The sequence below is a fragment of the Xyrauchen texanus genome, chromosome 35, assembly GCF_025860055.1.
Source record: "Xyrauchen texanus isolate HMW12.3.18 chromosome 35, RBS_HiC_50CHRs, whole genome shotgun sequence".
NCBI lineage: Eukaryota > Metazoa > Chordata > Actinopteri > Cypriniformes > Catostomidae > Xyrauchen > Xyrauchen texanus.
This window is the reverse complement of record NC_068310.1, coordinates 38,471,213-38,483,710: the sequence shown is the minus strand read 5'-3', so window position 1 is coordinate 38,483,710 and position 12,498 is coordinate 38,471,213. Positions and strand designations below refer to the sequence as shown.

General features: G+C 39.0%; 1 protein-coding gene across 1 annotated transcript; it reads right to left on the bottom strand.

Moving 5' to 3' along the window:
* Positions 1-201: 201 nt before the first annotated feature.
* st8sia3 (ST8 alpha-N-acetyl-neuraminide alpha-2,8-sialyltransferase 3) lies at positions 202-12,230 on the bottom strand. Its single transcript, XM_052105893.1, has 4 exons — positions 11,859-12,230; positions 9,776-9,895; positions 6,745-7,302; positions 202-1,560 (listed from the first exon to the last, which is right to left on the bottom strand). Exons 1-4 carry the CDS (start codon positions 12,020-12,022, stop codon positions 1,278-1,280), a joined length of 1,125 nt encoding a protein of 374 aa, XP_051961853.1. The 5' UTR covers positions 12,023-12,230; the 3' UTR covers positions 202-1,277.
* Positions 12,231-12,498: the final 268 nt, after the last annotated feature.

Sequence of the window (12,498 nt, the reverse complement as noted above, 5' to 3'; positions counted from 1 at the left end):
CCTGCCCAGGGGCCCTTGACTACCAGGGGCCCTTGACTGCCTGGGGGGGCCCTGGGCTTTAAGGTTGTGTGATCCAGTTTGGCGATCCCTGCTTGAAAACCCATCAACAATGAATACGAAAACCACCCCCCACCCCCTCAGCAACTTTTGGGCAACAACAACACCCCCCCCCACCCCCCCACCCACCCACCCAGGGGCCCTTGACTACCAGGGGTCCTTGACTGCCTGGGGGGGCCCTGGGCTTTAAGGTTGTGTGATATGTTGGCCTTTGCAAGTCATAATCCGTCCCTGGTCATAGCTTACGACTGTTTTATGAAAGATTTTAGGAAAAAACTGAATGGGAAAAATACTTCCGGAACTAATACGGCTGTAAAAGTGGGCAGGCACTGTTACGCTCAGTACAATCTGAGGGATTGGTACACCTTGTGTCCAATTGTAATTCAGCGATCTGATTAGAATTTCATGAGCTTACTCGCTAACGACATCTGTTTACATCTAATACTTCAACAATAAAACCAAGTAGACCAGCCGAAACTGACTTAGGACAGCAGAAAATGAGCGTAGTGTCTTCTTTGTCCTTTCATATTGTTTTTATGCATTTGTTACTATTTACAAAACTAGATTGTTACATTTTATTTTGTAAATGTGAGTGGCACTTGCACAAGTCGCTGCCAAGATGCTGGGCATTGCTGTACGGTTGCTAAGATGTCCTAAGTGGTGCTTAGCGTGTTGCACTTCGCTCACTTTTCTGGTCCGAGTCGAAAGAGCCCACAGCCGATTCTCGGTAATATTTTGGTCTCTATACACGACTGGTTTTATTGTCCCACCAACTGATCTCATAGTAGCACAAACACTGCAGGACCACTTACACACTGAACGTTTAATACTTAGCGTTAGCGGTTTGTTCAAATCACTAACACTGAATATAAGCAATAGTTATTCAATTAAAGGATTATGGCTAATACATTCTCATAGATATTACATCATTTCTTTGATAAACAGTATATATATGTAATATTTGCATTCTATTCTGGCTATTTTGTAATACAGTATAACACCTTTTTATAAGCCTTTTGATATATTAAATTGATTTGATATAAGCTTTGAGCATATTGAACTCTCTTATATATCACTGATGTCATCAATACTCACACCACCATTAATATCAGTGTTTACCAATAACACCACTGAGCTCAACGGCGCTGACAAACGTCCATTAGCAAAACCAAGCAACCCTGAATTCTGAGCGCTGACCCCTCGGCCCTGACCTTTGCCCTCTAGGCGCAGTGGGAGAGGCTGAGTTTCAGGACGCCCTCCGTGTGCATTTTGAAGAGCAGTTTGAACTCGGTGGGCAGCTGGTGCGACTCTTGCCACTTGGTGGTGAACTTGGTGCCTTTCTTGTCGTAGTAATGATACGGCAGCTCTTTCCCCGTGTTTGGGTCCCAGCCGAAGGGCCAGAAGCCGTACAGATGGACCTGATCGCACAGAGACGAGGCCAGGGTGAACATCAGTATACCGGTGCTCAAACGCTTCGGCGACAGCTGCTTGTTTTTCCAATACCTGCAGACGGACGACAGAGGACATTTCTGTTATGTTTGTAAGGTTTTTCTGGTGTTTATTCCCATTTAAATGAGCATGCAGACACCTTATAAACAGATCTTTTGATATTTCGAGATGCTGTAAATTGGAAATAGGATTATCAAAATCAATAGGTGTGTATTAGCAGACAAAGGCTTCAATTCTGCTGGCAGGTCGGGCAAATTTCACCAAACCTTATATATTTATTTTCATTGCATTACAGTAACGGGAATTTCGGAAAGTGTGTTTAATCGGCATGATGGCACAACGCACACGGTTTTAAAGTGCTGTTTTCCTCCCTGTGTTGACGTCTTTCCTATTGAACCACGAAGTTAGAGAGAGACATATTGACACGTCGTCCCTTTTGTTCTTTGAAAAAGTCAATAGCATTTAGTGTACATCACAGGAGGGAACCGTGTTTTGCTACTTGCTGTTACAAGTCAGAAGCAGGTGGTATTAGGAGGAGGACACTCTCATTCTAGAAAACATTTCATTAAAAACAGGCGATGATGTCATCAATGGCTTCCTGGAAGATAATGCTCTAAAAGTTTATGTTCTTATAATTTTCTGTTTTTAATTTAGGGTGAAATGTGACACCCATTTAGGCGGCCATTTATATCCGTTAGCACCACAACAGCAAACACAATCTTTCCATATGAGCTGATCTCAGTACAGTACATCTCAAATGAACTGTTGCACATCTACCACTGTTATTTTGGATATGTAGTTAGGCGATACCATATTTTTGCACACATACTATAGGAATACCATGTTTTTACACATCTGCCATGGTAATACTGTTATTTTGGATCTGTACCTTGGAAATACCATGATGCTTTGCACATTTACCCATGTGCTGGTGTTTCTTCTCTCCATCGTGTTTCCCCAGGTGCTGGGGGTAACACGATGGAGAGAAGAACTGTTGCCATGGTAATGCCTTGTTTTTGAACATGGTTATGTCATGCTTTTGGCACATGTACGATGGTAATATCATGTTTTTTTGCACATTTACCCATGTGCTGGTGTTTTCTTCTCTCCATCGTGTTTCCCCAGGTGCTGCTCAGCAGCGCAGTTAGTGTTGCCATGGTAATGCCTTGTTTTTTTGCACTTTTACCATGGTTATGTCATGCTTTTGGCACATGTACGATGGTAAAACCATGTTTTTACACATCTGCCATGGTAATACCGTTATTTTGGATCTGTACCTTGGAAATACCATGATGCTTTGCACATGTACTATGGTAATATCAGGATTTTTGTATATGTACTATAGCAGTACCGTGTTTTTTTGCACTCATACGATGGTGATATCCAGGGCTGGACTGGTAATCTCGCATACTGGGCATTTTCCCAGTGTGCCGATGCACTTTGGGGCCAATAGGGGGCGGACTGACCATCGGGAGAACCGAGCGAGCCGATGGGTCGGCCACGAAACAGACCAAATGGTCCTTAAACCTACTTTTACCATGGTTATGTCATGCTTTTGGCACATGTATGATGGTAATATCATGTTTTTTTGCACTTTTACCCATGTGCTGGTGTTTTCTTCTCTACATCGTGTTTCCCCAGGTGCTGCTCAGCAGCGCAGTCAATGTTGCCATGGTAATTCCATGTTTTTTTGCAATTTTACCATGGTTATGTCATGCTTTTGGCACATCTACCATGATGATACTGTTATTTTGGATATGTACCTTGGAAATACCAAGATGTTTTGCACATGTACTATGGTAATACCATGTTTTGGATATGTTCTATGGCAGACATGGGCAACATACAGCCTGTGGGCCGGATCAGGCCATCCACATGGTGTAATGTGGCCCGCGGCTAATTTATCGTAAAAGCGTTTTTTATTTTTCATTGGATATTTCAGTTAACTTGCATTGGGACCTAACGCGTCTCCACAAGAGTTTAACATACACAGGGTTGCCAGATAAGAGACGCAACACCCCCAGATTTATACTTGCGCAAATTGGAAATATTCTGCCTAATGTTATACTTATTTTGTGCAACCATGCACACGAGTGCGCTATTTCTATCTCTCACTTTCCCCTTTAAACTTAGCGATGTGTAGTGCAATATTCTGCTCAAGGAAAAGTGTTATACGGCTACTCCGTGTCCATTCTTGAGGCCGCTTGTGATGTTTGCTGCTACTTTGCAGGTAAACCTTCTCAGTGATTCAATTCAATATAAAAGTAGATCTCGGCATCATTGACATGCGAGCGAAAGCAAGCCTTTATTGTGTTTTTTAATGCCTGATAGAAAAGTATCTACCTTAGTAGAGCAATATAATACTTTAGGCAATTGCAGAATAGTCCATTAGTCACAGATACACTTCAGTCACAGAGTACACACATTGTATCTCAAAAGGAACACAATGGGCCCCCCATGCACTACTTAAAGCCCGATGTGGCCCCTTTACCAAAGTAGTTGCCCACCCCTGTTCTCTGGTAATACCCTATTTTTGCACACATACTTGGTAATGCCAGGTTTTAATCTTGGTATTATCTTTCCTGCAAAAACTGCGATTAAAAACTGCCAACACAAACGTTCATGCTCATCACGAAATAAGACAAATGTGCTTGTATTGTATGTTTTCAGTAAATGGCAGTAAACCAGAGCACACTAAACTGTTGTTGCACACGAACCCCCGGGAAACAAAGCTTGTGTACCCCACCTAAAGTGGCAAATCTGTTTGCAGGAAAAATGTGACATGGAAAAACAAAATACAGCACAAATGTGAAGGTCAGCAGCTTTGTGTATATGTGTGTGTGTGTGTGTGTGTGTGTGTGTGTGTGTTCAGCGACGTTCTGCTCTTGGGTCTGGCACTAGAGTTTTGCTCAGAGCAAGGTTAGTTCAACGACCCAAAGAGAGAGAGAGAGAGAGAGAGAGAGAGAGAGAGAGAGAGCAAGAGAGACAGAGAGAGAGCGAGAGAGAGAGAGAGAGCAAGAGAGAGCGAGAGAGAGAGAGAGAGCAAGAGAGAGAGACAGAGAGAGAATGACATAAAGAGAGAGATCACGAGAGAGGGTGAGAGAGCAAGAGAGAGAGAGAGTGAGAGAGCGAGAGACAGCAAGAGAGAGCGAGAGAGAGAGTGAGAGAGAGCGAGAGAGCAATAGAGAGAGAGAGAGAGCAAGAGAGAGAGAGAGCGAGAGAGAGAGAGAGAGCAAGAGAGAGAGAGCGAGAGCAAGAGAGAGAGAGTGAGAGACTTTTCATTTTCATTTGAAAACTTTCCTAACATCATAGTTTTCCCAAGTGTGCAGTAGCGGGGAGCGTTTTCAAAACGTCCCGTTTTCGGGACTCTGTTCTAGCGTGGGGTTGCCGACTTTTCGCCATGCTAGTACAGGACGCGTGCGGTGCAAACGTAGCAAAATTGGTTCAATTGACGAGGTCTAAAGTGGCGTCCAAACTGAAATGGGACCTCATAAATGAGTGATGTGGAATGCAGCATGACAGTGCAGCTCCTATCTACTTCAATGGGGAAAGATCGAAATCTGTTAAATCGGCCGGTCAAGATTACGTTCAGAGAACATATTTCAAATCAGCAGTACCTGACAACAGTGTGGTGTTGTGTGGAGTGGTGGTGGCGTAGTGGCTAAAGCACAGGGCTGTTAATCAGATGGTTGCTGGTTCTAACCCCATGGCTACCACCATTGTGTCCTTGAGCAAGGCACTTAACTCCAGGTTGTTCTGGGGGGATTGTCCCTGTAATAAGTGCACTGTAAGTCGCTTTGGATAAAAGCGTCTGCCAAATGCATAAATGTAAATGTAAATGTAACACTGACAGCTTATCATAAGTTGTGCTTCTTTTGCTCAGTTCACTCTAAAGCACTATTGTTCAGGCTGGTTCAGCTAATGTGCACGCACGTTCTCAAGCTCACTGACGGGCGATGTCTGTATCTAAAAGCTCATTGGCTCTTTTACCTGAAAGGCGGGACATCCACCATATTGTGGCGTTCCAATTTCTCCCATTCATTTTAATACAAGTATATATGCTTTAGAATTTGGCCAAAACACGGTATCTTATTCTGTTTGTATGTGGTAATAACATGTTTATTACAAACGTACCATAGTAATAACTTGTTTTATGATGGTAATACCATGTTTCTGAACATGTACTATGGTAATAACATGTTTATTACACATGTACCATAGTAATAACAGGTTTTATAAACATCTAACATGGTAATACCATGTTTTATGATGTAATACCATATTGTCTGCACATGTACCATGGTTATTACATGTTTATTACACATGTACTATAATAATATTGGCATATCTAACATGTTAATAGCGTGTTTTTGCACACATATTATGGGAACACCTTGTTTTTGCACTAACACTATGGTAATACCATATTGTTTGCACATCTACCATGGTTATTACATGTTTATTACACATGTAATATAATAATATTGGCATATCTTACATGTAAATAACGTGTTCTTTTGCACACATATCATGGGGATACCTTGTTTTTGCACTTACACTATGGTAATACCATATGGTTTGCACATGTACCATGTTTATAACATGTTTATTACACATGTACTATAATAATATTGGCATATCTAACATGTTAATACGTGTGTTTTTGCACAAACATATTATGGGAATACCTTGTTTTTGCACTTACACTATGGTAATACCATTTTGTTTGCACATGTACCATGGTTATTACATGTTTATTACAGATGTACTATAATAATATCGGCATATATAACATGTTAATAACGTGTTTTTCTTTGCACACATATTATTTGTATATGTATACCTTGTTTTTGCACTTATACTAAGGTAAAACCATAAACATTTCCACATGTATTATGGTAATTACATGTTTATTACACATGCACCATAATATCATTTTTTTTTGCTACACATCTACAATAGTAACTCCATGTTTTTGCCCACATTCTATGGGAATACTTTTTTTAAGCATTTAATTTGTGGAAAAAACATTTTTGAATTTGTACATGTACTATGGTAATACCATGTTTATTACACATGTGCCATAGTAATAACATGTTTTCAACACATCTTACATGTTAATACCATGTTTTTGCACACAAACTATTGTAATACCATGTTTTCTTTCAAATATACTTGGTAATTCTATGTTTATTACACATGTACCATAGTAATACTATGTTTTTTGAATGCTCTTACCTGTTCACATACTGCATAATGTTTCCCGGCCAGGCTAACTGCACTTTGAGCTGACCCTTGTGCTCTACGAAGAAGTCTACGAGGGTGCGTGTGACAGTGGCTGACGTGTGGAAGAAAAACGCAGGAATCCAAAGTATGGCTCCGTCTAGTTTCTTCAAACTCAAGAAGAAATTGTTCCTGTCTTGGATGGTCAGGAGGTTGTTGTAGTATTTCTCCAGAATGCTGGGGTTGAAGGTCGTGAGGTTGGTTCGACGCCCCACGTCTTTACGGAAGACTTCAGTGGGCGCGAAGTTGCAGCGGAAGACAAAGTCATACTTGTCGATATCAGGACCGCAGCGGCTGCCGGTGAGAATACCGCTGTTCCCTACAACAGCACAGGTGTTGTAGCGCTTGTTGAGGACGGGTGAAGAGTCTGGAAGCAGAGACCTGAGGTTCTCACCGATGGAGAACACGTATTTGTGACTGGAGTAGTCGTAGTGCATTAACTGACCCACACGTACGCTGCTCTTGGTCAGGGTGAAGTTGTGCGGTACGTCGATGTATTGGGCGATCTCTTTACTGGAAGCAGATCAGAAGACAGAAGCAACAATATCACAATGAGACAAAATCAGATATTTGAAAATAACATTTACTTTGGTAATATCATGTTTTTTGCACATTTACTTTGGTAATATCATGTTTTTTGCACATTTACTTTGGTAATGTCGTGTTTTTTGCACATTTACTTTTGTAATATCATGTTTTTTGCACATTTACTTTTGTAATATCGTGTTTTTTGCACATTTACTTTGGTAATATCGTGTTTTTTGCACATTTACTTTTGTAATATCGTGTTTTTTGCACATTTACTTTTGTAATATCGTGTTTTTTGCACATTTACTTTTGTAATATCGTGTTTTTTGCACATTTACTTTTGTAATATCGTGTTTTTTTGCACATTTACTTTTGTAATATCGTGTTTTTTGCACATTTACTTTTGTAATATCGTGTTTTTTGCACATTTACTTTTGTAATATCGTGTTTTTTGCACATTTACTTTTGTAATATCGTGTTTTTTGCACATTTACTTTGGTAATATCGTGTTTTTTACACATTTACTTTGGTAATGTCGTGTTTTTTACACATTTACTTTTGTAATATCGTGTTTTTTGCACATTTACTTTGGTAATATCGTGTTTTTTGCACATTTGCTTTTGTAATATCGTGTTTTTTGCACATTTACTTTTGTAATATCGTGTTTTTTGCACATTTACTTTGGTAATATCGTGTTTTTTGCACATTTACTTTGGTAATATCATGTTTTTTGCACATTTACTTTGGTAATATCGTGTTTTTTGCACATTTACTTTTGTAATATCGTGTTTTTTGCACATTTACTTTTGTAATATCATGTTTTTTGCACATTTACTTTGGTAATATCGTGTTTTTTGCACATTTACTTTTGTAATATCGTGTTTTTTGCACATTTACTTTGGTAATATCGTGTTTTTTGCACATTTACTTTTGTAATATCGTGTTTTTTTGCACATTTACTTTTGTAATATCGTGTTTTTTGCACATTTACTTTGGTAATATCGTGTTTTTACACATTTACTTTGGTAATATCGTGTTTTTTGCACATTTACTTTGGTAATATCGTGTTTTTTGCACATTTACTTTTGTAATATCGTGTTTTTTTGCACATTTACTTTTGTAATATCGTGTTTTTTTGCACATTTACTTTTGTAATATCGTGTTTTTTGCACATTTACTTTTGTAATATCATGTTTTTTGCACATTTACTTTGGTAATATCGTGTTTTTTGCACATTTACTTTGGTAATATCGTGTTTTTTGCACATTTACTTTTGTAATATCGTGTTTTTTGCACATTTACTTTTGTAATATCATGTTTTTTGCACATTTACTTTGGTAATATCGTGTTTTTGCACATTTACTTTTGTAATATCGTGTTTTTTGCACATTTACTTTTGTAATATCGTGTTTTTTGCACATTTACTTTGGTAATATCGTGTTTTTGCACATTTACTTTGGTAATATCATGTTTTTACACATTTACTTTGGTAATATCGTGTTTTTTGCACATTTACTTTGGTAATATCGTGTTTTTTGCACATTTACTTTTGTAATATCGTGTTTTTTTGCACATTTACTTTTGTAATATCGTGTTTTTTTGCACATTTACTTTTGTAATATCGTGTTTTTTGCACATTTACTTTGGTAATATCGTGTTTTTGCACATTTACTTTGGTAATATCATGTTTTTACACATTTACTTTGGTAATATCGTGTTTTTTGCACATTTACTTTGGCAATATCGTGTTTTTTGCACATTTACTTTGGTAATATCGTGTTTTTTGCACATTAACTATGGTAATGTCGTGTTTTTTACACATTTACTTTTGTAATATCGTGTTTTTTGCACATTAACTATGGTAATGTCGTGTTTTTTACACATTTACTTTTGTAATATCGTGTTTTTTGCACATTTACTTTTGTAATATCGTGTTTTTTGCACATTAACTATGGTAATGTCGTGTTTTTTACACATTTACTTTGGTAATATCATGTTTTTTACACATTTACTATGGTAATATCGTGTTTTTTGCACATTAACTATGGTAATGTCGTGTTTTTTACACATTTACTTTGGTAATATCATGTTTTTTACACATTTACTATGGTAATATCGTGTTTTTTGCACATTTACTATGGTAATATCGTGTTTTTTGCACATTTACTTTGGTAATATCATGTTTTTTACACATTTACTTTGGTAATATCGTGTTTTTTACACATTAACTATGGTAATGTCGTGTTTTTTACACATTTACTATGGTAATATCGTGTTTTTTGCACATTAACTATGGTAATGTCGTGTTTTTTACACATTTACTTTGGTAATATCATGTTTTTTACACATTTACTTTGGTAATATCGTGTTTTTTGCACATTTACTATGGTAATATCGTGTTTTTTGCACATTAACTATGGTAATAGTAAATGTGTTTGCTCATGTACGTGATGTTCACCTTTGATCTAAATAAGCCGTCTTGTTAAACTTCCAGTTGTCGGACTCTTGCAGATTCTCGCTGAGCGCGTCATTCAGTGACGTGAACGCTGGATCCAGGAACTTCATTGCCAGCTGGGACCTGATGGGAAGATGGACAGATAGAGGAAATGAGACACAGAAAAAAGACAAGCAATGTTTCTGTTCCACTTCACAGGAAGGGCCGGTCCTGATGTCCCGCTGATGGCAGCACAGCTGAAAGTGCTTCCAATCAATTCTGACCCATCCAGCCCCCTGTCAGTCACCCCCTGCCTGGAGCGCTCAATGCCTGCTCTAATTAAACAGTCTCTTTTACACTCAACGCCTGCTCGTTTTCTCACTCTCATTTGTTGAAGCTTGTTCCGTTACATTAACAGAGTTATTTGAGTCTGGTTACTGCATCCGAGGTCAAAGTGTAAATCAGGACCAAGGACAGCGCTCGCCGTCTCCAGTCGAGAACCTTTACAGGCACGATACTTACGTTTCATATAAACACATATATATATATATACATACACACTATATGGCCAAATGTTTGTGAACACCTGAACACCAACCAATTCATATGTGCTTGTTGAACATTTCCAAACACCTCATTGCTGCTATAACATCTTCCACACTTCTGGAAAGGTATTGCTCTTCACGTATGGATTCGCTCCCATTTAGGCGCAATAACATACTGTGAGGTCTGTTGGGTGATGCTCGGTGACGCTCGCAGTCGTTGTCTAATTCATCCAGAAGGTTTTCAGTGTGGGCCATTCCAGTTCTTCCACACAGACTCGATACAGTATTTCTTTATGGACCTCACTTTGTGCACAGCAACATTGTCTTGCTGGAACAGAAAAGGGATCTGCCAAAATGTTGGACGCATACAATTCTTTTAAAGTGCCACTGTATGCTCTGTAGCATTAACGTGTATGTTCACTGGAATTAAAGAAGAGCGTGTTCATTAAAGGGGCTGTTCACAAACGTTTGGCCATATAGTGTGTATATATATACATATGTGTGTGTGTGTAACCCAAACATAAATACACAATACAAACAAACATCAAGCAGTTTTGTGTACAAGCACTATACATGAACTTAAACAAATCTAATACTTCACTTTTGCAATCACACACACTCACACAAACACACACACACACAAACACACACACACAAACACAACACACACATACTCACACAAACACACACATGCACACAAACACACAAACACACACACACACACACACACACACACACACACAAACACAACACACACATACTCACACAAACACACACATGCACACACAAATACAAAAAGCACACACACACAAAACACACACAACACACTCTAACTCTCTCACACACACACAAACACACACATACAAAACACACACTCAAACAAACAAATACACAAAAAGCACAAACACAACACACTCACACACACAAATACACAAAGCACACACACACACACTCACAAAACACATAAAACAAAAACACTCACACACACAAATACACAAAACACACACACAACACACACTCACACACACAAACACACAAAACACACACACACACACAACACAAACACACACACACACACAACACACACACACACACACACACACACACAAACACACAAAACACACACACACAACACAAACACACACAAATACACACACACAAATACAACACTCACACACACACACAGTATATTTATATAATTGAATACAATAATGGAACAACATTGACTCGGGAAGAATAGCTCAGAATAGAAAGATGCAGCCGACTGTATCTGTTAAGGAATCATTACTCTGCAAAACATGAGACCGTAGGTTACTTCAGGATCATAATCTGGGTCTGAACTGCGCATGCGCACACAGAAAAATGACAGCAGGACAAGAGGCCTTTCCAAAAATCACTGTAAATCATCCAGAGTGATACAACATGATGACATTACTCCACACACACTCATTCACCAACATGTCGGCCTATATGTTCAGACATACACACACACAAACAGACATAAACACCCACATTATGCCATTATATGTGAGCACCAATAAATAAATCATACGTTAACTTACCGAAACCCCGCATGAAACATGTACATCCGCGGGCCGCCGGCGTTGGCGTATTTCGGGGCGGTGAAGATGAAGTCTTTCTTTATGGACACGTAACTTATGAGTGATAAAATGAGCAAAGCGACGCTGAACATCACCAGACCCAAAACACTGACCACCCGAACCATCTCAGCCCGCAACGCACGCGACTCACACACGGAGAACAGACATGATGATTGTGAGCGGCATCATTTCAGATGATGATGATGATGATGATGATGATGATGATCAGAGATGCTCCGGTCTCTCATCAGCACCAGTCGCAGCCATGACGGATCTCTGTGTAATATTTGCGGTCAGGTTAAAACATCGCCGGCCACATTCAGGCTGTTTCAGTCTAATGCATCGACACAAGCTGATATTTAAAGGAGACTCGACCCTATTCAGAGAAATGCAAGAAATAAAAAAGTGAGCGCGGACGGATGTGTAGGAGTCTCGCGGACACTAAAGGGTTACACGCGGATTATCCTGTTCCACTGCAAACACACATAAATCTGTAATATCCTCATGACAACAACAAAACAGATTTAGCCATTGAGACTCATGTACTGTAGGCTGTACAATTACAGTGTTGAACACTATTACAAATATTTTTATAAAAATG

Coding starts and splice junctions, on each gene's coding strand:
- st8sia3 (XM_052105893.1), bottom strand. CDS start 12,022: ATGGTTCGGGTGGTCAGTGTTTTGGGTCTGGTGATGTTCAGCGTCGCT. Junction 9,896..11,858: donor ATGTTTCATGCGGGGTTTCG/GTAAGTTAACGT, acceptor TCTTCCCATCAG/GTCCCAGCTGGCAATGAAGT. Junction 7,303..9,775: donor ACGGCTTATTTAGATCAAAG/GTGAACATCACG, acceptor ATCTGCTTCCAG/TAAAGAGATCGCCCAATACA.